Source organism: Ipomoea nil, unplaced genomic scaffold (genome assembly GCF_001879475.1).
Source record: "Ipomoea nil cultivar Tokyo-kokei standard unplaced genomic scaffold, Asagao_1.1 scaffold2704, whole genome shotgun sequence".
Taxonomy (NCBI): Eukaryota; Viridiplantae; Streptophyta; class Magnoliopsida; order Solanales; family Convolvulaceae; genus Ipomoea; species Ipomoea nil.
This window is the reverse complement of record NW_017619132.1, coordinates 2,806,279-2,831,538: the sequence shown is the minus strand read 5'-3', so window position 1 is coordinate 2,831,538 and position 25,260 is coordinate 2,806,279. Positions and strand designations below refer to the sequence as shown.

The 25,260-nt window shown below is 35.3% G+C and overlaps 3 protein-coding genes and 1 pseudogene across 3 annotated transcripts; 1 reads left to right on the top strand and 3 right to left on the bottom strand.

The window, feature by feature from the left end:
- Window positions 1-1,205: 1,205 nt before the first annotated feature.
- On the bottom strand, window positions 1,206-10,017 carry LOC109155878 (anthocyanin 5-aromatic acyltransferase-like). Its single transcript, XM_019303561.1, has 2 exons — window positions 9,987-10,017; window positions 1,206-2,753 (listed from the first exon to the last, which is right to left on the bottom strand). The coding sequence occupies exon 2, from the start codon at window positions 2,734-2,736 to the stop codon at window positions 1,327-1,329; it is 1,410 nt and encodes a 469-aa protein (XP_019159106.1). The 5' UTR covers window positions 2,737-2,753; window positions 9,987-10,017; the 3' UTR covers window positions 1,206-1,326.
- On the bottom strand, window positions 6,722-8,598 carry LOC109155877 (anthocyanin 5-aromatic acyltransferase-like). The gene is made up of 2 exons (XM_019303560.1): window positions 8,575-8,598; window positions 6,722-8,249 (listed from the first exon to the last, which is right to left on the bottom strand). Exon 2 carries the CDS (start codon window positions 8,217-8,219, stop codon window positions 6,786-6,788), a length of 1,434 nt encoding a protein of 477 aa, XP_019159105.1. The 5' UTR covers window positions 8,220-8,249; window positions 8,575-8,598; the 3' UTR covers window positions 6,722-6,785.
- Window positions 10,018-13,830: 3,813 nt separating the features above from the next.
- LOC109155676 (malonyl-coenzyme A:anthocyanin 3-O-glucoside-6''-O-malonyltransferase-like) lies at window positions 13,831-15,237 on the bottom strand. Its single transcript, XM_019303297.1, has one exon. It carries the CDS (start codon window positions 15,235-15,237, stop codon window positions 13,831-13,833), a length of 1,407 nt encoding a protein of 468 aa, XP_019158842.1.
- Window positions 15,238-23,794: 8,557 nt separating this feature from the next.
- LOC109155879 lies at window positions 23,795-25,260 on the top strand (annotated as a pseudogene).

Here is a 25,260-nt window from a genome sequence, read left to right as displayed (position 1 = left end):
CTATATATTTGTTTATGATGTGAATTGGATTGATTAAGTAGAATAAAAAATATAAAAAATATATGACTTTTTAAAAATAAAATATTAATAAATATATCAAAGAGTATGAAACGAAAGAAGATTACGTATCAAAACTCTTTACTAGAATTTTCCAATCAAAATAATAGTAATTACGTATCAAAACTGTTTGCTAGAATTCTCCAATCAAAATAATAATAACGTATCAAAACTGTTTGCTAGAATTCTCCAATCAAAATAATACTCCGTGGTAATTACGGTCGAGTTTGGCAACCCAAAGCCGTTATCTGTCCATTTCAAAACCATGAAATGTAGCAGACATGCCAGAAATGTGAAACCCATGTCGATTTCAGAATCGTGTAAGTTGATATGACAATCATTATTGTGTGAACCATAATCCGCATAAGTTGTATGAACCATATTTTGTATACTGTAAAATAATGTACATTATATTTAGAAAATGTATATTATTTTTGTACTAAGTGTACATTATATTGTATAATGTACATACAATACAAAATTAATGTACATTTAATATATTAAAAATGTATTTTTTGGTACGGCCAACACAATAATTTGCCCTGATCTGACTATTTAGAAATTATTATTGTTTTTTTTTTTAATTATAATTTTTTTTTTTTGGAAAGGAATAGAAAATATTGTTAAAGTTTAGAATGTTGAAAGTTCTAAAATATTATGGGCAGAGATAGCTCCAGTCAAGTTGATTAGTCTAATACAAAACTACTAGTTGTTAGGTGGCTTAACATTACACTAAAAGCTATAAGCTCGTAGCGTTGTGACCTGTTTCTAATAACACTTGTTAAATCAAGCGTTTATCACTACACAAAAAACTATATTTCATACTGAAGACACGACTTTATATTATTTCCTTATACCGTTACATATTTATAGGCATTGTGTTGGGCTTAATTCTTCAAATGTATGCCCAACAATTCCAAAGTCAGTGCTGGACTTGGCGATTCACCTATCTCCGCCCAACAGAGGCCTATTAACCTTCGTGATTTGAGTCATATATCCATGTTGCTCTGTGCACCTCAGGCAAGCTTCCTATCTCTATGAACTTTTTCCCTTTTGAGGAAATGATGATGGAACTTATCCAATTTTGATTAAGTTGAAAGAAATAATGCTAGATCAATTACATTCCTTGATAATAATACTAATACTACTAATAATAATAATGCATATATTAAAATGCCCAAAGGTAAGAAGGGATACATTTTTGTAATTGCAAAATGTAAATAAACTCTGCATTCTGAGACAGAGGGAACAAATTGAAAATGCATAAACCTATAAAGCCTTTAAACCATTGGTGAAAATTCTGGAAAAACTGTCAATTTGTGTGGCTGGCAGTGATAAACCAATCTCCATTCCACCTTCAATGTCCCTGGCTTTACTAAAAGATAAGGCACCAGTTAAATCAATGGAAGCAAATTCGAACTTTTTAGGCCTTCCCCATCCGAAATCCAGTTCATAGTAATCGAATTTAGGCGACCCAGCCACGCTCAATGATCGGTCAGGTGTCACCGCCATTAACAATGAACACCAATCTTCAGCGCCTTTGAAAACCCCAGACTCCTTGTCGTACAGTTGCCGGCGGATGCTGTCTCCGATCAAGGCGGCGGCGAATACCAACGCTTTCTCGCCCGTCAGTTGCTTCGTCTTCGCGAATCCAACGACGGCCGTGAGGCAATTGCCGAAGTAGTTTTCCGGCGCCGGTGGATCCAACCGTGTCCGGCACTCCGCCGCGCAGCCGAAGATCTCGTCTTCGTCGTCGGTGTTGTCTGTTTCTGCACCGTATCGCGATTTTACTAAGCAAATCCATACGTACGCACAAATCACGGTAAATGAGGAGACATGTTTTTGTTCCGGTCGGTGCGCGAGGATGTGATTCTTGAGCTTTTGGATTTCGTCCCGGGTCAGAATGACTGTAACCCGGACCCGGTTGGTGATTAATGGAAGACGATGGACGTGTGTGTCCTCAATTTTGATGGTTTTCATGGTGTCCCAGAACAGTGATTCCAGTCCTTTCGGATCTCTGATCATTGTTCTGTCGTACGACGGCAGAAATTCCGGCGGTAACGACACAGACGACGATGTTTTCTTGTCGCCGAGATTGGAGAAAAATTCCCAGGCCTTCATGAAACCGAAGATGCTGCTAGCGTCGCCGCTAGCATGGTGATTGGTCACGCCGATGCAAATCCCGACGTCCGGGAAAAGCGTCACTTGTAGCGCGAGCACGGGGGCTACGGTGGAGCCGTCCGGTGCACGCGAAGCCGGCGGTAAGGCCGGAACGAGAGGATGAAAATCAGTACAGCTTTTTGCACGGTCGGAGGTGAGATGGTCAAAATGACCCTCGCCGCCTGAATCAGACTCCGCCAGAACTAACAGGACGGTGTCGCCGTCCTCGTAACGAATTTCCGGCAGGATAGAATCGTCGGGAGAAACAATCACCTTGCCGGCGAGGGGACTGTAGTGGCGAAGGGTGAGAGATAAAGAATGTTTCATCGCCGGAATCAGGGTTTCTAGGAAGTGGGTTCTTGAGATGGGGTGTTGGTAGAAGATGAGGCGGTGAACTGGGGCCATGTGCAGCCATAACAAGTCGAGAAACTTGAGGGGAAGAGTGATTTTGGGGGTCCCTTCCGGCGGTGGTGCCACCGGAATCTGGTCCAGAACGGTGACGGTTTTGGAGATGGTCATTGGATTTCGTGAAATTTCAGATTGGATCGTATATTGCGGTATAGGGTCAGAAGATATTTAAATAGAATTCTGATACAGAGTAATTGATACGAAGGTCAACTTTGCTTGCCAAAAAATTCTTTTGGTCATTTTTGGAACACTGTAATTTGTCATTGACGATTTGCTGGCACTAAAGATCACATTCAAATGCCACTTTTATTCCTTTAATTTTATTTATTCCACACGATTCAGCAACTCCATTGTTTATTTGTTGACATTTTATTCTCTTTGTGTTTTTTTAAAGTAAAAAGTTAAGACAATTTATAATCACTTTACTTTTTTCTCTTTTTTTTTTCTTTTTCTTTTTAAGAAGATTTTTTGTGACGAACTCAATTGATAGTGTCAATAATAATTAAAATTGTGATCTTTATGTACAAAAATTATAATTCACTCATTCACTACCACCTTCTACTTTGCGGTTACTCTTTACTTTGCTTTTGCTTAATGGGTGATGGATAATTGATTTTATAGTTAAAATTGGAATGACGAGTAGTTTCACGATCGAACATCAGCGTCTAAGAGAGGCTCTTAGAAATGTTAGGGACATAGGGTTCGACAATGTTGTTGCTCAGCTAAACTCAGGAGCAATTGCCAATGTCATCGGATGAGAGAATTAAGGGGGGGGGGGGGGTATTCGATAAACACTTTTATAAACTTTTAAAAAGTTTGGTGGTAGAAACATCTCTGTTCACCATGTCAAAAGGTCAGCGAATCACGTGGCTCATGTGTCTGCACGGGCAACTGGTTCCTTGTCAGTCATGGGTTCTTGGGTCTCATATCCTCTTGATTGTATTGCTGAGTTGATGAGTTCTAAATATATTAATCGTTTGCTTTCAAAAAAAAAAAAAAGTTTGGTGGTATTCAATTTAGACTTTTAAAGACTCTTTAAAAGTCTACTAGTATTCGATTCAAACTTTTCAAAAATCTTTAAAAGTATACTGGTATTTGATTCATACTTTTATAGAGTCTTTAAAAGTCTGGCATTCGAAAAACTTATTAACATTCATAAACTATATCAGAATAAGATTTCTATGGACTTTTTCTTCACTAATATAAATAGATGAAATACAACCCTCAAACCCTAAACTTTTCAACTTTCTCTACAATTTTTTTTTTCTATATCTGAATCAGACAAAATTTTCATCGATTCCTATCAAAATTTACAGTGCGTTTCAAACCTTTCATAAATACTCATATACTTGAACACTATAACACTTGAACTTGAGACTTGAATACTTGAATGCTTCTAAGTTCAAACACTTCAATCACTTTTTCTCTATCACCCCTAGTAAAATGGAAACCTCTATTTCTAGCATGAAAAATATCATCCACACCACACATTTGAAATTTAAACTCAAATATTTTCAAACTTTCAAATTAAAAACATTTAAATTTTCTAACTTAACCAAATTATCTAAAATATTTAAATATATTTCGTTATGTCATTTTTTTATATAAAATTAATTATGAATCATGAGCCAAATATATAACATTTGGGCTATTACAAATATTTAATTAATTAATATATCCAACAACATCTTGTAAGACAGTCTGTCCAATCATTAAAAGTCCAGTCAATTCTAACGTGCTGCACATTTCAATAAGAGTTATACTACATAGACTCCCAAAATTCTACTCCCTCATTTATATTTTATGAGGTGAAAAATCAGGATTATTTATTTTCATCATGTGGGTCCATAGAAAAACGTCAACATCAAAAGCATGTGAGAGCGAGTACAAGTTGAGGAGTTTAAAATGGAAGTACACCAAGTATTTTCCTTTCAATAATCATAGACAAGAAAGTATATGCTTTTTACCTCTATCGATGTTCCAAAGTCTTCTGTATATATACTAAGTCATTATTGTGTGAACCATGGTCTATGTAGTTGTTTGGACCATGGTTCACTTAGTTGTGTGGATTATAAATAAAAAGTACATTATTTTTGTATATAAAGTACATTATTAAAAATATATTATTTGTGTATTTTAAGTACATTATTTTTTATATTATCAAATAATGTATATTCAGTACCCAAATAATGTACTTTTAATATATTAAAAATATAAATTGTATTAAGGAAAAAATACATTATTTGAGTACTGAAAATACATTATTTTGTATAATGTAGATTCAATACACAAATAATGTACTATATATTAAAAATGTACATTTTTATGATCCATACAGCACTATGTGGACCATGATCCACACAATAATTTGCCATATATACTAGCTTTCATAATATATATATATATATATATATATATATATATATATATATATATATATTCTTATATATTTTAATAAATTTAAAAATTAAAATAAATTAAGAAGATAACGTTATCATATATAATTACATGATTTTAAAATATTAACTAAAATTTTGAACTTGATATACAAAATTATTTTATATTCTAACATAACGTAATAAAATAAAAAAATATATAATTACAATATATATATATATATATATATATATAATAATAATAATAATAATAATAATAATAATAATAATAATAATAATAATAAGCTAACATAAAATATATATTTTTAATAATTAGAATTAAAATGATAAAAATGTATAAATATCCAAGATTATCTTGCATAACCTAAGATAATATGAACCAAACATAGGAATGTTAGCTTTGGAATGTCACATTCCCTTGGTTATGTTATATAACCTGAACTAAACGCCCCCTAACGGTATATATATATATATATATATATATAAAAGATAACTCTAAACCAAACATGATTATATTACATACCTCAATTTTACCAAACACAGGAATCTAACATTCCCAGTAATAATCTAACATTCTGTGAACCAAACGGTCCCTTAAGTCTTCTGTGCATGTGTGTGTACTGGCTTTCGTAACTGCTAAATCCTTTGTATATATACTAACGTTTATAATGATTTTAGAAAGAGGAAATTTCAATTTTGGTCCTATGACTATATGGGTCTTGTTAATTTCAGTTCCTGACTTTTAAAAGTGTCAATTTAGTATCTTAACTATGTAATTTTTGTCAATTTTGGTCACTCCGGCCAAATTATCCGCCAAATTTTGCTGGAAAATTTTAATTGTTAAAATAATAAGGATATTTTGTTCATTTCACATCTCTTTTCTTCTTCCCAGACAAGTTCATCCCTTCCTCTCCTGTTTTCGACGAATGAAATGAACTAAGATGATGGGGAAAGGAGGCTTGATGATATTAAAGATAGGGTTTACAAGGAGAAAGAACGCCGGAAACAGGAGAGAAAGGGATGGACTCGCCGGAGAAGAAAAAAAGAGGCGTGAAACGACCAAAATACTTTTATTATTTTAATTATTAAAATTTTCCAGCGAAATTTGACCGGAGTGACCAAAATTGACAATGTTTACATAGTTAAGGTACTAAATTAACACTTTTAAAAGTCAGGGACTAAAATTAACAAGACTCCTATAGCCATATGACCAAAATTGAAATTTCCTCATTTTAGAAATTATGAGACAAATTTAATATAAAAACTAATAACTGTGAATAAAAGTTATACCTTCATTTATATATGTTTGTATTTTTTTTCGTTACTTATATTTATACATTATGTATAAGAGTTGTACTATATAATATTTTGATAAAAAATACTCATACATTTATAACTTTCATTATCTTTTTCAACTATTGTTGACATCCACCATATGTTTTCTTATCTTCTTCAATGGTAATAATATATGGACATTATATGTTCGAGTACTATATAAATTATTTCCTAATAACATACCTATAATTTAAAAAATAATAAATATTTTGTAAGAAACGACGTTGTCAATATTTCTTTTTTCTTTTTAATAATGTGACATTTTTCTCTTTCAATTCACCGCTAATGTATGTATACACGGACAGTGCATCAAATATTAATTATAATAATAAATATGTTTATATAAATTATTTATTGAAAATATTATATTTCCTTTATCCAACCCAACCAAATATGTAAGATAATTCACATTTCGTAAATCAAACACCCCTAAAAGCTATGAAGGGCCTTCAAATCCTGGGTGAAAATTCCGGTAAAATTGTCGAATTGTGTGCCGAGAAGTGACAAACCAATCTCCAGGCCACCCCCTTCATGGTCCTTGGCTTTACTGAGTGATATGCCACGAGACAAATCAGTGGAAGGCATTTGAAACTTTTTTGGATTTCCCCATCCAAAATCTAGTTCATAATAATCGAATCTGGGCGACCCAATCACAGTCAATACTCGATCAATCTTCAGTTTAGACAGCACTTTAAACCAATCTTCAGCTCCTCCCAACACTCCACGCTCCTTATCGTACAATCGCCGGCGAATACCTTCTCCGATCCCCTCAGCAGCATCCAACAGCCCCTCCTCCCCTCTCAGTTGCTTAGTCTTTGCGTATCCGAAACAGGCCACCAGGCAATTGCCAAAGTAGTTTCCGGGCACCGGTGGGTCCAAACGTGACCGGCAATCAGCCGCGCAATTGAACACCTCCTCGTCTTCATCGTCGTCGATGTTGTTATCTGAATCTGCGTCTTGATATCGAGATTTTACCCAGCAAGTCCATATGTATGAACAAGTGGCTGTAAATGATGAGATATGAGCCAGTTCCGGCCGCCCCGCGAGGATGCGATTCTTGAGCCTTTGGATGTCGTTTTGTGTCAGTGTAAATGTGGCGCGGATCCTGTCGGTGATTTGTGGAAGGCGATGAACGTGTCTATCTTCAACCTTGATGTGTTTAACGTTGTCCCAGAAAATTTGTTCCAGTCCTTTCTCATCTCTGATCATTTTTCTGTCGTAAAATGGTTGGATTTCAGCGGGTAAAGAAACAGGAGATGTGGTTTCCGATTTGTCTCCGTGACTAGAAACGAAAGCCCAAGCTTTCATGAACCCAAAGATGCTACTAGCGTCACCAACTGCGTGGTGGTTAGTTATTCCGATGCAAATCCCGACGTCGGAAAATAACGTCACTTGTAACGCAAGGACGGGGACTGTGACATAGCCGTCCGGCGCACGCGACGCCGGCGGTAAGTTCGGAACAAGAGGATGGAATTCAGTACAACTTCTTGGATGGCCCGACGTGAGATCATCGAAATTACACTCGCCTGAATTGGCCTCCGCAAAGACTAACGGGACGGTGTCGCCTTCCTCGTATCGGATCTCCGGCAGGCTTGAATTGTCGGGTGAAGCGATCAGTCTTCCGGCGAGGGGAGGGTAGTGATGAAGGGTAAGGGATAACGAGTTTTTCATGGTGGGAATTAGGGTATCGAGGAAGTGGGTTCTTGAGATGGGGTGTTGATAGAAGATGAGGCGGTGAACTGGGAACATGTGCAGACATAACAAGTCAAGAAACGTGAGAGGAAGAGTGAGTTTGGGTGTCCCTTCCGGCGGTGGTGCCACCGGAATATGCTCCAGAACGGTGACGGGTTTGCTGGTGGCCATTGGAGTATATGTTAAACTTTGCACTTAGCTTGCTGAATATAAAGGTGTGTTTAGTTCATGGGTAGGAGAATCAAAGTAATTGTTTTAGAGTATTATTATAGGATTTGATTACAATAATAGCCCGTTTGGTTCATGGAAAAGGTCGGCAATAGCATAACATTCTCAGTAATAAGTTTATTCTTTTGTTTGGTAACTATTTCTATTACCAGGAATATTACTAGGAATAAGATAATACATAACCAAATAACAATATTAATAATTATTCTAATTTCACTATACTACGAAATATGTAAAATATTTTCATCAAAATATATTATCATTACTAAGTATTTAATTTTCATGTTGGAACCGAACACAATCTAAATTTAATTTTTTATATCGGACCAGGGATTCCATCATTTACGGCTTCAATGTCGTGGAGACTTGCACAATCCCTGGTGGACACGTCTCTTGATAAGTTTTCAAATTTTATGGTACGATTGATATTCCATTTTCCATTTTTATTGGACATATATAGCATATTCTAGAGGATAAGACATTATAGAAATAATTGGATCGGACCACGTTTTCTTTGAAAAGAAATGGTGTAGTCCTTTTCAAAAAAAAGAAAAAGAAAAGAAAAAAAAAAAAGAAATGGTGTAGTCGGTAATCAGTATTCAAAATGTATTTGAAGTATAAAATTTATTTTGTTACTTTGTGACTCTAATTGATGAGGACAACAAAAGGATAAATCAAATTAAACTGTTCATATATAATTAATCACTTAAACTAAAATAATCAATCATTTTTCTTTACCTAATAAAATTTTTATACATGACAGGAGTTATACTCAGTGAGAGTACATCTATCATTTTGTGACTCAACCTTGCCATAATGATACAATGTGTCTACCATTTTTTAAAAAATAATACTAAATAAACATCCCAATTTCTACTTTAATTTTTAATTTATACTCATGTGATGTTCTCTTATTCATCTATAAAAAATAAAAGAATTACTCACAACTTTATTATTCTCTTTCTCTTCTATCTATAAAATCACGACATGTAGCAGAGTTTTCCACTAGAATCCATAAATCATTTTTATTTTTTAAAAAACGTTATAATAAAGTTAAATGTTGTTGTTGTTATTATTATTATTATTATTATTATTATTATTATTATTATTATTATTATTATTATGAAAGTAAGTTAAAATTATAGGGACAACACAGTATTTGTCTTTCAATTATTAAGTTAAATTCCAAATTTAAGATTTATCATAACGTAACTCATGTTCTAAAGGGAAATTCTATTCACATCACCTATTTTGCTATTTGCACCTCCTATTTAATAGGTCTAATAGCTTTATAGGTGGTGCAAATATAAAAGTCCACCATAATTAAATGTGGTCAAAATTAATATTTATTATTCAATTTTTTTTAACCATCCAAATATTAATTTTAAAAAGAAAAAAAAAAAAAAGATGAACTCGTCATCTTCTCCGGTGAGATGGCGACCCACTGGGCTGCCTTCTCACTGGAGAAGGCAGCCCAGTTAAAAAAAAAAAAAAAATCGTCACCTTCTCCGGTGAGAAGGAGGGGCTGCCTTCTCACCGGAGAAGGCAACTGGGCTGCCTTCTCCGGTGAGAAGGCGACCCACGTGAGAAGGCGACCCACGTGAGAAGGCAACCCAGGTAGAAGCCTACCTGGGTCGCCTTTTCCGGTGAGAAGGCAGTCCGTCGCCTTCTCAAGGGAGAAGGCGACATTTCGTTTTTTTTTTTTTTTTTTTTAATTAATTAAATAATGAATTAATAAATTATTAATTGTAAGTTTGACCAGGTGGTGCAAAATGTATTCTCATTTGGTTATTTACATCCCTTATTAATTATTAAAAGCTTTCACTTTTTACAATTTTAAGATGTCTTTTGATCAAAGGGTGGTGCAAATAGTAACACTCGTTCTAAAAATGGATGAAAATGATAAATCACAGAGATACCTCAACCCTACCTGCTCTCAAATGCTTTTCATGGGTGGTGCTATTGACTTATGGTACAATTCAACAATTCAATTGTTGGCACAATTATTGCACTGTTGGCCTTCAGAAAGTGATACTTTTTATTCCCATATTAAATGTACTAACTTTTTTTTTGAACATATTTTGAATATGTTAACAATAAAAATTGAATAAATTAAATTTTTAATCTTTTGTATATATTTATATCTTAAGTAATATCCAAATAATTATAAACTAAACTTATAGCTTAAAAATGTTATAAGAAACTTTAATTTCTCTTACAACATCCAATTTCATTAAAAGGTTGCAAAGGGACATGAGTATTTATACTCTTCTAATTTTAATATTTCACGTTGAAATTTTGAAACATCATTTATACTTTCTCATGAAAAAATAAAGAATCCTTTATTTATTATATATAGTTTGATCTCCTAATTTATTGTATACAGTGTAATAAAAAAAATATTGCATATAGTTTGAATTATTTAAATGTAAAATTTTCAAATCCCATTTGATTTTTTTTTTAGGCACTACCGGATCTGTTACAATGTATTTAATCATTTTTTAAAACATTATCAACAATAAAATTACTTAAATACTAGTGTATATAAAATGAGGCATCAACCATTTAGAGTCATGTACTAACTTTTTTTTTTAAGTACTACTGATTTTATTACAATGTAATATCTTAAAAATCGAACCCAAGCGGTACTTTGGCTCACCGGCGCACCTGAACCCCTAGGATACTGTGGGGATTTGGTCAAATGGTGCAAAGAGTGGCTTGAGAAAGAGTGGACTGTAGACATCTCCCACACACGGCACGAGAATAACACTGTTGCGGACGAGCTTGCCAAAATGGTGCCAAGATCTCAGTGTGACTGGATTGAATTCAATGGCCCGATTGAGTGCATTAAAGAGTTCTTAAGTATGGACCGGGTGCGTTATGTAACTACAAACACCCGGGATTAGCCTTGCTGGGTTTTTCCCCACCCCTTTACCCCAAAAAAAAAAAAAAAAAAAAATCGAACCCAAGTCAAGACCTCTCACTTAGAGCATCCACAATGGTTGGGGAGAATTGGGAGATAATGTAAGAGTGATTAGGAAAGAGAATGAGGGACGGGGAGAAAAAAACAAACAAAAAAAAAAAAAACAAAACAAATTTAAAAAAAAAAAAAGAAAAAAAAAAAAGAAACATGGTCAGACGCGCCCGTGTGGCTGGCTGCTGTGCGCGATATTTCTCTTCCCTATCATTTGCCGGAGAAATAACTCTAACATTAACCCCACCCCACATTTGCAAATAACCTCACCCAAGTTATTTCTTCTTACATTAACCCCATATTATCCACTAGTGTGGATGCTCTTAAAGCATCCACATTAGTTGGGAAGAATATGGGGATAATGTAAGAGTGATTAGGAGAGAGAATATGGGGAAGGGAGGAAAAAAAATAAAAAAATCAAAATAAAAAAAACAAACGAAAAAATAAAAATTTTAAAAAAAAAAAGAACTGTCAGGCGCGCCTGACGCGCTCGTGTGGGCGGGTTGCTGTGCGCGAAACGCGCACAGCAGCCCTTTTTCTTTTCTTTCTTTTTCTTCTTTTTCTGCCATTATCCTTATATTTGCAGGATGATTATTTCCACAAATAACCCCACCCCACATTTGTTATTATCCCCATTGAGAAGAATACATTATGAAATCTTCCCATAATATGCACAAGTGTGGATGCTCTTAGAGCATCCACATTTGTTGGGGAGAATAGGGGGATAATGTAAGAGTGATTAGGAAAGAGAAGATGGGAGGGGAGAGAAAAAAAGAAAAAAAAAAGGAAAATTAAATTTTTTTAAAAAAAATAAAAATAAAAATAAAGACTGTTAGGCGTGCCTCTCGGCGCGCCTGACGCTAGAGCCGTCAAAAATGGGTTTTACCCGCCGGGTCGACCCGTCCCGTACCGCTGTAGGTAGGGGACGGGTTCTTCAAATTTTGATCCGCCAGGAGGCGGGCTTTTTAGCCCGTCCCGCCTGGGTCACGGGTTCAGGCGGGGCGGGTCAGGCAGGTCATGGGTTTAGCCCGCGACCTGCTAATACATATATATTTTGTATATATATTTAGTATTTAATACATATTATTTTTTTTGTTATTTTGGTTTGTGTAATTGTGTTAGTGTGTTATAACTTATAGGGTTATAGATTTATAGGAATACAATACTAGGTAGTGTTACTGTGTTAGTGTACTGTGCATCTGTATAGTGATTCTTTTTTTCTTTTTTTTTTTTTAAAAAAAAAATTAAGATAGTGAAAAAATTGATTGGCGGGCTAGCCCGCCCCGCCAGCGGGCTTTGGCATGGCAGGGCGGGCCGAGCACATTCCAAGCCCGCTAAGAGGCGGGCTTTTTAGCCCGTCCCGCTACGAGGACGGGCTTTGGTGTATTTTGGCTCGTCCCGCCCCGCGAGACCGTTTTGACGGCTCTACCTGACGCGCCTGGCAGGTGCGTGCACTGCACGCGGCCGCTGTGGCACTATGGTGACAGCCACAGTGAGGCTTTATTGGTGGGTCCTACAATTTTCTGAATTCTCCCTTCATTTGCAGGATGATTATTTCCACAATTATCTCCACCCCACATTTGTTATTATCCCCATTGAAAAGAATTCATTCTAAAATCTTCCCATAATATGCACAAGTGTAGATGCTCTTAGGAGAATCACTTTGCGCCATTAGTCTGTCGTTGGCAGATAAAATGTATTATACTTAGTAATTAGAAACAATTTACAACAACCTGCATAGGCATTCAATTCGCTACTAGTATTGGTGCAGAGTCTATATCATTATGGTCCTTTGAATATTGTGAATTTGTCCTTTTCTTATTTTCAACTTTAAAGTTATTTACTTACTGTTTTTCATGTTTTCAATTTTTACCACTTTTGAGCATTCACTTTTTAATATTAGTTATTTTAAAATTTTACATTGTTCATGTTTCACTGTTCGGTAACATAATTAACTTATCATTCAATTTTGACTTATTTAATTACTATTAACTGTTTGATTTGGTTAATCAATCAATATGAATGTTTGCTTAATTAGTTTTTTTTGTAATAACTTATTGTTTCAAAATGTTAAAATTCAAAAATTAACTAAAAGTAACTTTTTTGATTAGTTTTTTGATAAAGTAATTTTGCATGTGATACTCGTGGAGCAGAATTTCATAACACAAGATACAAAAAAATCACAACACAAAAAATATATATGCTCATGTAATATATTTACTTATTTATCAAATCTTATTTAGGTACTTAATTTGTGTTCATAGGCACGAAATTTCACAACAAAAGACACTGAAATTTGTAACATAAAACACAATTATCCTCCAACTGATAGCCATGGTAGGGAACTGGCCAGATGGTTTGCTCCATTCACATGGGTGAGGATCAAGACCACAACATCATGCTTAAGGGACGAGGTGCTAAACCCTCCATTCACATGGGTGAGGATCAAGACCACAACATCATGCTTAAGGGACGAGGTGCTAAACCACCACGCCAAGCATGTTGGTTGTATAAGGATTGATTATAGAAAGTAATGAATCTAAAGCAGATTCAAAGCCTAAGAACCACAAACACAAAAAGCTATAAAGCCTTCAAATCCAGGGTGAAAATCCTGCTAAAATTGTCGAATTGTGTGGCGGGCAATGACAAACCAATCTCCAGGCCACCACCTTCATGGCCCTTAGCTTTACTAACTGATATCCCACGACTTAAATCAGTGGATGGCATTTCAAACTTTTTAGGGTTTCCCCATCCAAAATCTAACCCATAATAATCGAATTTGGGCGACCCACTCACAGTCAATAATCGATCAATCTTCATTTTAGATATCAGTTTAAACTTATCCTCAGCTCCTCCCAACACTCCACGCTCCTTATCGTACAATTGCCGGCGAATACTTTCTCCGATCACATCAGCAGCATCCAACAAGCCCTCCTCCCCGGCGAGTTTCTTAGTCTTTATACATCCAAAACAGCCCACGAGGCAATTGCCAAAGTAGTTTCTTGGAACCGGTGGGTCCAAACGTAACCGGCAATCAGCCGCGCAAACGAACACCTCGTCTTCGTCGTCGCCGGCGTTATCTGTATTTGCGTCATATCGCGATTTTACCAAACAAGTCCATACGTATGAACAAATCGCTGTAAATGAGGAGAAATGTGCCAGTTTCGGTCGCCGAGAGAGGATGCGATTCTTGAGCCTTTGGATATCGTCTGGTGTGAGAGTAAATGTGGCCCGGATCCTGTCGGTGATTAGTGGAAGGCGATGAACGTGTGTATCCTCAATCTTGATGTTTTTAGCTTTGTCCCAGAAAAGTGCTTCTAGTCCTTTCTGATCTTTGAGCACTGTTCTGTCGTAAAATGGTCGGAATTCAGCCGGTAAAGTACTGGTTTCGTGTTCGTGACTAGAAAGGAAAGCCCAAGCCTTCATGAACCCAAAGATGCTACTAGCGTCACCAATTGCGTGGTGGTTGGTTACTCCGATGCAAACCCCGACGCCGGGAAATAACGTCACTTGTAACGCAAGCACGGGGACTATGACTGAGCCGCCGTCTGGCTCACGCGAAGCCGGCGGTAAGCTCGGAACAAGAGGATGGAGTTCCGTACAACTTCTTGCGTGGTCCGACGTGAGATCATCGAAATGACACTCGCCTGATGAATTGGCCTCCGCAAAGACTAACGGCACGGTGTCGCCTTCCTGGAATCGAATTTCCGGCAGGATGGAATTGTCGGGAGAAACAATCAGTCTGCCTGCAAGGGGACTGTAGTGGCGAAGGCTAAGAGATAAAGAATGTTTCATGGTCGGAATCAGGCTGTCTAGGAAGTGGGTTCTTGAGATGGGGTGTTGATAGAAGATGAGGCGGTGAACTGGGCTCATGTGCAGAAATGGAAAGTCAAGAAATGTGAGAGGAAGAGTGAGATTGGGTGTCCCTTCCGGCAGTGGAGCCACCGGAATCTCCTCCAGAACGGTGACGGCTTTTCTGGTTGCCATTGGAGTATCTGAAACTTTGCACTTAATTGGCTTGCTCAAGATAAGAATAATGCCTACCCAAATTTTCTTTTCATTTATGACTTCCACCGCGCATGACAGTACAGTGTTTTGTTGGTTTTAACTCTATGGTTCAATAAAAAGTATTTAGAAGAAGATGTTAAGGTTTGAACTTTAATAGTGACAGAATGGGATTGTGTCTAAAGTGATCAGATCTCTTATGCATATAGGTATTTAGCCCTGATTTACGAGCTATTGAATTTACATTCTCCTAAAGGCATGTTTTGTTTATGGAAAATGTTTTTCTTGAATTTGAGAAAAAACTGGATTTTTCTTTGTTTGGTTCGTGGAAAACATTTTTTTCAAAAATGAGGAAAACATTTTCCATGGTCCGGTATTTACAATTATGCCCTCACCAACTTTTCTTAATTACCATTATTATTATTTTTGATATTATTATGTAAGAGTATAATTGTCTTTATACTCACTATTCCTTAGAATTATATACTCAACCAAACAATGGAATCAATATTTCCAGTAATTTATTTTCGACCAACCAAACATTATAATTAATCTTCCCAGTAAATGATCTGTCGAGTCGGGAGTGTGGGGGCCCCTGGGGGATTTAACCTTTTGAAAGAAGTATGGTGTTTTGGGGCATTCTAGCGGAATTAGTGGACATTTGCCTTCATAAGAACAATCCCATTAAGAAAATTTTACACTGATTTTGAGGTGAAATTACTTGGTTGGAAGAGACCGAGGGAAGAGAGAGATTGTTTGGGTGCTTCCTGCAAAAATTTGGATTTTCGCAGATTGTGAGGGTCCCAAGTGTGAAGGGAGAGATGCTTATTTTTTTGTTTTCAGATTTTGATTTTATTTTATTTATTTTTTTTTTCTCTCCACTCTCATTTCCTCTTTCATAATCACATCTAAGAAAAAAAAAAAAAAAAAAACTACTCAAAAACTACACAAAAAATTTCACTATTGAGAATGCCCTAAGATTTCAAATTGACATGCACCATTTAAAAAGTTTAGATTTATCCCGAATGTCTATTTAGATTCATCAACAATTAAAGCTTTAGTATAATAAAAAAAATTAGATCAATTTTATAAATATTGTAATATTTTTTATGTTTGTAATATATAAAAAAAAATTAAATTTGTCTATCTTTTCTTTTAGTTTTTATCAACCTTAGCTCCAAGGGTTGATCTACCCGGACGAATAAATAAAATTAATGCTTTTCGTGAAAATTAAATTGTGAACAAATGTTATCCACCGAAGATTTAATATATTTAATTGTTAAAAATATAAATAAGTAATTAAGATTTAACATGTACTCTTAATTTCTACTCACATTTTTACTTCTTATGATATGATATGTTTTGATTGCTTAATTTAATAGGGAATATTTATTCTTTTTTTTTCTTCTTCCAATTAAATTTGAATATAAATGAAAGTAAAAGTTACAAGTAAAAATTTAGAGACTATATAGTACATATTTTTTAACTTAAAATATTATAATTACCAACTGTATTGCATCACAGGGTATCCATGTGATTGAGCTAGTATTTATCACTTCTGGTCCTGTGGGGATAAGTACTTCTCATTTTCAGCCTTTCATGTGATCGACTCATTGTAACTTGGTGAAATGGAATAAACTCCGACCCCATCTCTATCATTTTACATGCTGGATTCAATTATTAAATTAAAGTTTGATTTAAATTATTTATAATTTAATTTTCATAATACATAAATTAACCAAACGTTTGGTTAGATATAATTTAGTTGTAATTAAATTGTAATTCAATGAAGACCTCAATTACAGTATTTGGTTGGAGGGAATTGCAATTCAATGCTGGGAAAGGAAAAAATGTAAGAAATGAAAAAAATACTCTTTTTGATTATTATTATTATTATTACACAAGGACATTTTAGTCTTTATACAACTTTTTCCTTCTCATCTCCAATAATTCTATTCCTCCCTACTAAACAATATAACTTGAATTCCTACATTATTCCTACCTTATTCTTTTCCCATTGCAATTCATTTCATTCATAATTCATTCCTGCCCACTAAACACCCCCTTAAAATATTATTGGTTTAAGTCCAATGACTTAAAAACAACGAAGATCTGAGTGATATATAAATAACTCTATCCGTTCCATTTTGTTTGTTAGGTTCGGTTAATGAGACTTGATTGAAATTAGTTTTAATTAAATTTTTAATAGTATTAAGTTTAGTATTAATATATAAAATTTATATATTTAGAAATTACATTAAAATTATTATAAATTAAATTTAAAATAATTAAAAATTATTAAAGAAAAATAAGCAATGAAGAAAGAATTGATTTACACTAGTACAAAAAAAAGTTTTAGAGTCTCCCATAAAACACTTTTCGAGTCACCTGTACAGGTGACTCGGATCTTGGAGACTGTGAAAGTCCTCCGCTTTTCGGGTGACTCGGAAAGCGAAAGATGATTTTTTAAAATTTTTTAATACGGACTTTCCGAGGCACCTGCTCCGCTGCAGGTGCCTCGGATAGTCCTTTACTATTATTTTATTAATTTGTTCCCAAGACACCCACTTATAAGAAAAAAATGTTTAATAAAGAAATGTTTTTTTTAAGAAGTTATTCATTGCCACCAAAACAATGTTTTAGATGTGACCCAAAAGTGGAATATTACTAGTAATAAAGGAAAACATGATGTTCCATCAATTAATAAAGTAGCAACCATCCAGACTCTATACATAGATAAAGCATAGCATAAATTACTTGGCAAGATTCATGAAAAATTCTGGAAAGCATGAGTAGCTTCACCAAAATTTGATTGGGAAACAAAATCCAAAACAACTACATTTTAGACATTTAAGTTGAAAAAACTTTAAGCCGCCATAGACATTAGTTTCCACCATAAGAACTTAGTTGAGCTTGAATGCAGTGACAGATCACAGATGGAAGATAAATTTTAGAATAAACAAATCCTATCTACAATAGTTTACCAGCTAAACCAAAAATAGGGGATGAAACAAACCTATGCTTAATATAGATATTACAAGTTAGCTCCTTCCTGTCGGAGAGTGGTGCCCCCAGTAACGGGAGCCTAAGGACAATATAAACAAAAAGGACAAATATTAGTACTAAAGAAGATTAGCAAGCAACAGAAGAGAGATTACAAGTCAACTATCTTGTCAAGGTTTGCTGTGTAATTCACTACCATATCTTCCTCAAGATCATCACCCACCTCATAGAGAAGTGCTGCTCCATGCATAACCAGTGGCAAATTCATACCTAGCTTTGCTTTCACTATCTTCTCAACAAAATCCCTCAGCTTTGACCTATAAGTATTGATCTCAAGTGTAAAAGGTGTCTGCCAGCAAGTATTGTATGAGAACAGATTCAAGTCCATACTAAGATAAAATTCAAAATTCTTTCCAGAAAGGCCAGAGAATTTCACAGAACAGACATAGCAGGCTCAAATGGATCAACTGGCATAAGAAGCATTTTTCTGGAAGGATGTTCAAGACAATATATAGGTCATCTCACATATAAGAATAAAGAAGTAATTAGTAAAGATGGGAAGATATTGAGCATCAATCACCAGGTAAAAGAACTTAGGAACTACCAGTATTTTGAGGTCCACCAAACGAATCTATTTATGAATTTGTTCAAACAGAAAACTAGCTAGCTGCTAGCATTTTGTTAATTAGTGAAAGAATTTTATGCCAACAACTCTACAACAATCTTAGCAATTTCCTTGAAGCATCTAATGGAGAAGTTACACCTTGATCAGTAATTAGAATCTATACTTAGGTTGAGACTCAGCAGAGTATGTAATGTGATCATGACCAAAGAAACTAGTCAAGTAACCCATACAGTTTTTTTATGCCACTGACACTCTGTGGAATACAATAAACTAGATACATGCTATGGAAAAGCTAACAAGAGGAATGACTATAATGTTAAGATTATCTAAAGAACCGACCCTTTTTCTTAAGGCTGCAGTTGTGCAGCATGCAATAGAAATGCAATTCCAAACCATAGAATATGCACACAAAATTTGAAATGATCCATAACAAACAACAGCAGACACTATAACTACCTCAAGTACCATGTTAGCATAAGCACCTAAGACTGCATGCAAATCTTAAAAGAATTAACTTTTAGGATCAGAAACAAAAGCATACTGACCTTCAATAGTGCTACTAGTATGTCTGCAAGAGTATTATTGGGTGTAATCAAAGCAGTTTCAAATTCCTCCACTGAGAACTCTGCTTTAATGTTCAAACAACTGTTCTGTTCATTATATTTGAAGCTTTTCTCCGCAGTGTTTGCATTTCTGGTGAATTGTAATTTGTGCATATGAAGATCGATGAACAGACAGGGACATCAGATTTCCAAAGAGAATGATGATTTGTCAGATGGGAATCTCTCTGATGCACAGATTTATTCACATCTTTTAAATTGTTTGGCTGATCAACTCTTTCTAATTTCTGTTGCCATTTTTGCATTTTTGCTATGATTTCATTATGAAAAATTAGCTTGCAGCAAAATATTCCATTTCTTCTAGTCTTTTAATCATGGTATACTACTCTCTGGGGTCATTTTGCCGGTGAGGAAGAATTTGAACATGGTTTCCCTGAAAAGGAAATGTCTAACATGGGATACAAAAGAGGGAAATTGTTTTTCCCTTAGGCGAAATTGTACTTTTGGTATGTCACCTAAGGGAAAGACAATTTCCATGTCTATTTCTGAAATACTATGAACCACCGTATTTGTGCAGTATTTACGTATTAACGTCGTATTTACTTAAAAATCAACGTATTTACTTATAAAACAATGTATTTATAGGTTTAAATTAACGTATTTACGTTTGAACGATCGTATTACAATTTTTTTAGAAAAAAAAGGCAGAATAAACGTTAAATAAATTAAGGTGTTCGATTATTTTGTTGATTTGATGTTAATTAGTAGAATGACGAATAAATAATTGATGCAAACTCCTCAAATAATTTAGCTATTGTGATTGATGTTGTTAAACAAAAAAATATTGCAGTAGAGAAATTAATTATCAAGATCTCAACATGAAAGCTAGACCTATATTTTGACACATCGTTAACTTTTTTCACAGAACAGTGGAAAGAAATAACAACACATTTTAATATTAATACAACCGAGGACGATGTCGTTTTATTCAGTTTGGAGGACAACAGTGTTCTCCTGTTGGTCATTGGTACATGTCATGTTGAAAATATTTATCCATGGTCGGTTAAATATTTCATTAATGACCATGTCTATGGTGAATTTTACACTTTAGACATATAATAATAATCCTGTTACACGTTTCGATGGTTTTAATATACTGTACCTATGTTTCACTTTTAATTATTATTTTTACTTGTATTATTGTCTACTCATAAATTTTTTACTAAATATCACGACAATTTTATATTTAAATATTTAATTAACAACACAACATTATTATACAGGAGAACAAAATTAATACGGCATTATTATACAAAATTACTAAATTAATACAGTTAACACGGCATTATTATACACAATTACTAAATTAATACGGTATATAGCTTTGTAAATACGTTAATGTTTATGTTGCCAAACACTTAGGCGAAATTACAAAACATCAATTTCGCCTAAGGGAAAGGCACTTTCCCTGATTGGTATCCCAGTTTGAGAATTTCCCTATTTCGAATCCCACGCTCAATACTTTCCCCAATGAGTTAATGATCCCTACTCTCTGGGCATTTCTATAAAAGAAAAATTGTGAATATACATGTATTGTTTGCCTATGATACGATGCATTCAAATAAATCAACAAAAATTCAAAATAAATTTCTTCAAATATCATATATAGCACACAATCACATACAATAATATTCAAAATAGATAGGAAAAAATTCAAAAAATTAGAATACAAAATAAATTAAAAAAACAAAAAACAAAAAAAAACGTAAACTTAATTACTTGCTGCTTGTGACTGTCGGCTGCGAGCGGCGAGGGGCAGGCGGTGAGGCGGCGAGGAGGCGGTTGTCTGCAGAGGGAGGCCACCGAGGTGGAGAGCCGGGATGGCGGACAGACGGCGAGCGAGAGACGGACGGCTCAGTGGACAGGGAGGCGAGGTGGCGAGGCAGACGGCGAGCTGACGGATGGACGGCTTGCGCGGCGGACGGACGACGATCGGAGAAGGCCGGGACGACGCGGACGGACGACAATCGGAGCTCTCAGCAGCGCAGTAGGAGAATGCTGGCGTACGTCGCGTGTTCGTCTTTTTTTTTTTAAAAAAAAAAATTAGCTAGCTAGGTTAAAATTCGCCTAATTTGGAGTAAATATTGAGTGGGAATTCAAGGCTCCGGTCTAAGAGGGTGCCTCAGATTCCAATACGAGTATAATAATAATATTATAGCTGCGTCTTCGGTCGAGCTGGGAGACGCAGATTCTAATATTATTATTATTATTATTATAATATTATAGCCGCGTCTCCTATCCAGCTGGGAGATGCAGATTCTAATATTATTATTATAATAATATTATTATAGCCGCGTCTTCGGTCCAGCTGGGAGACACGGATTCTAATATTATTATTATAATAATATTATATCCAAGGCACTTTCTTGTAATTGGTGTCTCGTAAAGTTCTCCCGTTTTTTATATAAGACACCTTCACCTTGAAAGTGTAGTGAAAAATACTACTTATATTTTCAATTATGTAGTAGTTTTAATCAATAAATAGTAAATATGACATGTAAAATAGGATATATGGATGAAGTAATAGTCTAGTTTGTGCTTCCACTTTTTCCTCTCTCCTCTTTGTACGTCTTTCCTCCTTTATGGGAACCTCCTCATCAATCCCTCCGTCCTCTTCTTTGAAGGAGACGAGATGTTCAGTTGTGCGAATTTCATTGTAGTAACATCCTCTGGGATCTACTAGCCAATACCAAGTGTCTATCATAATTTGGGAAAATGGGGATTTTTGAGACATGATCTACAAAATGCTAAGATTGATTTAATTAAGGCGGCGATGGAGAATGGTGTGCTTACGATTACTATCCCTAATGAGGAAGTTAAGAAGTCTAAGATAAAGCTATTCATATCTCTAGTTGAACTGGCCTCATCGTCTCCTCTAATTTATGTTAGTATTATGTTGTGCTACTACATATTTTGTTTTCTTCTTCATCGGATGATGATGCTGATTAAATTATATGTGGCAGGTGGTTGTATGAAAAAATAAAATAATAATAATAATAATAAAGAGATAAAAAAAAAACCAAAAACAAAAACAAAAAAGACACGTGTCAATATTAGAAAGCCCCAGCTTGTTAAACGGATAATGTTTGGACTTAATTGAACATTTTAACATGTTAAGAAAATTTAAATGGAGTTTTTAAAAAAATTTACTTAAAGGGTGCAATTGCACTATTTGTTTGACTTAGAAGCCAATTTGACCCCTTTTCTTAATTTCTATAAACCAAATTTATGCATTTAAAGTAATGAGTCTATGTACTTGTAAATTTATTTTTAAAATTTCTAAAAATATCAATATAATTAGACATTTTAATTCTATATTTTTATACATTTTATTGTACAAAAAGAAAAAGAATTCAAAAGATAAAAGGTCACCTTGCATATTTTTTTTCGTGTGATGTCATATTTCATATTTGATAGATAAAATTTGAATGATCAAGGAAATTTTCAAAGAATATGTTAGCTCAGTCCCTTGCTTGGGATTGTACAGTTTAGTTCGTTACTTTGGAATTTATCTATTGTTTTATTTATGTATTCAGCATTTATTTTCTATTTTTTTTTTTATTTATGAGTTGAAGTTACTTATAAAAAAAATCTTTATTTATGTTCAATAATCTGTACTACGACACGTTCAAAAAAGTGACATTAAAATAATATTATTAGAATAAAAAGTTTATCCACATAAATAATGTTGTTCACTTGTCTCTATTTCCTCGAAAAATCGTACGGGAATCACATTGGATGGATACCAACAACCACATAAGAGTCTTGTCGAATAATTCAATTATGATTATTTTTTAAATTATTACATAAGTGCAAATATAAAGTAATTTGTTTTTATTAAAATATAATAAAGCATAAAAATTTAGCAAAAGAAAAAAATACAGTTTAAAATTTAATATAAAAATGACGTTTTTTGGTGTATATTTGGATATAAAATTATTCACATATTAATTTTAATTTAATTTTTTTATTCAATTGCAATTAAAATTAATATGTGAATTGTAGAAACATAATTATTAAACATAAAATAATAGATTATATATAAATTATTTTTTATGTTCCCAAATATTTGGGGCCTATGTTGTCGCACTGTACACATATGACTCGTGCCAGCTCTAGAAAGAATGATCAAACCATAATAAACGTGATTTTTAACTAACATGATTGGAATGGAGGATTAATCTTCTGATTATCCGCTGGTATTTTTGCAAGAGTAGAATTTACTCTACATTTCTAAATAAATATGAATTACATGCACGGTATCCATTAGGTGCAAAACAAACAAATACATATACTAAGGTACGAGGCACTCAGGTCCGACGAGAAAATGGGTTCTCCGATGAGAAATAATTTTGTTGAGAATTTCGAGATTTCAGCTCCAATTGCCTCAGTTCTGCCGACCACTCTGCCACTTACATTTCTTGATATTCCGTGGCTGCTTTTCTCTCCCACCCAGCCTCTCTTCTTCTACGATTTCCCTCACTCTAACTCGCATTTCAGAGACTCCATTCTTCCCGGCTTGAAGACCTCCCTCTCCCACGCCCTGCAGTACTACTTCCCTCTCGCCGGAAACCTCGTCACGCCGCCCAGGCCGGACAAGCCTTACCTCTCCTGCAGCGCCGGGGACTTTGTTTTGTTGACAGTTGCCGAGTCTTGTGCCTCCGACGACTTCCAACACCTCTCCGGCCACCACCAGAGGGATGTCCTAGATTTTCACCGCCTTGTCCCGGAGTTGCCGGCGGCTCTTTCCTCCCATGCAAAGCTGCCGCTCTTGGCTGTTCAGATTACTCTTTTTGCCCAGCATGGGATTTCGATTGGGTTCTCGTTGCGCAACGTGGCGTCCGATGAGAGGACTTTCGACCATTTCTTGAAAACTTGGGCGGCCATTTTTAAGGTGGGAATTGAGCCCCACCGCCCCGTCTTGAACAAGAGCTTGCCCAGCTATGACAGGTCGGTAATTCAAGACTCCGGCGGGGTTTATCCAATCCTCCTGGAAGAATGGTGGCGATCCAGAGATGTACACTCTTTGACCGGAGGTCCGATTCCTGATGACCCGATGGTTCGCGCCACGTTTACAATGGGCCCCCCGGAAATGGAGATGATCAAATCATGGATCCTGATCCGATCCAAGAAACTGTTCGGGTCAACCCACTTGCTCCTCTCACCTTACGTTCTAACCTGTGCATATTTATGGTTCTGTTTGATGAAAACAACCGGGTCAAATGTACCAACGGAGCTCCGTTACTTCGGCTTCATCGCCGGCGGGCTAACCCGACTGGATTACCCGGTACCGAGGAGTTACGTCGGCAACTGCGTCGCATTCGGGCGAGCAACGGCGAGGCAAAACGAACTGAACGGAGATAACGGAGTCCTTTTCGCCGCAAAAGCAATAGGGGACACAATCAAGAAACTGGACGAGGATGTTTCGGGCGGGGCGGAGAATTGGATTTCGGACTGGAGCGTGTTATCCGGGTCGGGCCCCACGTAATGGTGACCGGGTCCCCAAAAGTGGACCTATACGGGCTGGACTTCGGGTGGGGCAGACCCAAGAAAATAGAAGAAATCTCAATTGATAGAACACATGCAGTGTCCCTTTGTGAAAGCAGAGACATTATTGGCGGCATCGAGATTGGGTTGACTCTCCCAAACCCTAAAATGGATTCTTTTGCTTCTCTCTTCAATAAAGGTCTCAGAAGTTTATTATGAATTAAAATTTGCATATTTTTCTTTTCCAAATTTTTTAGCCATTTTATACCA

Bases quoted from the DNA above. Each gene is read 5' to 3' on its own strand.
- LOC109155878 (XM_019303561.1), bottom strand. From the start codon at position 2,736: ATGACCATCTCCAAAACCGTCACCGTTCTGGACCAGATTCCGGTGGCA.
- LOC109155676 (XM_019303297.1), bottom strand. From the start codon at position 15,237: ATGGCAACCAGAAAAGCCGTCACCGTTCTGGAGGAGATTCCGGTGGCT.
- LOC109155877 (XM_019303560.1), bottom strand. From the start codon at position 8,219: ATGGCCACCAGCAAACCCGTCACCGTTCTGGAGCATATTCCGGTGGCA.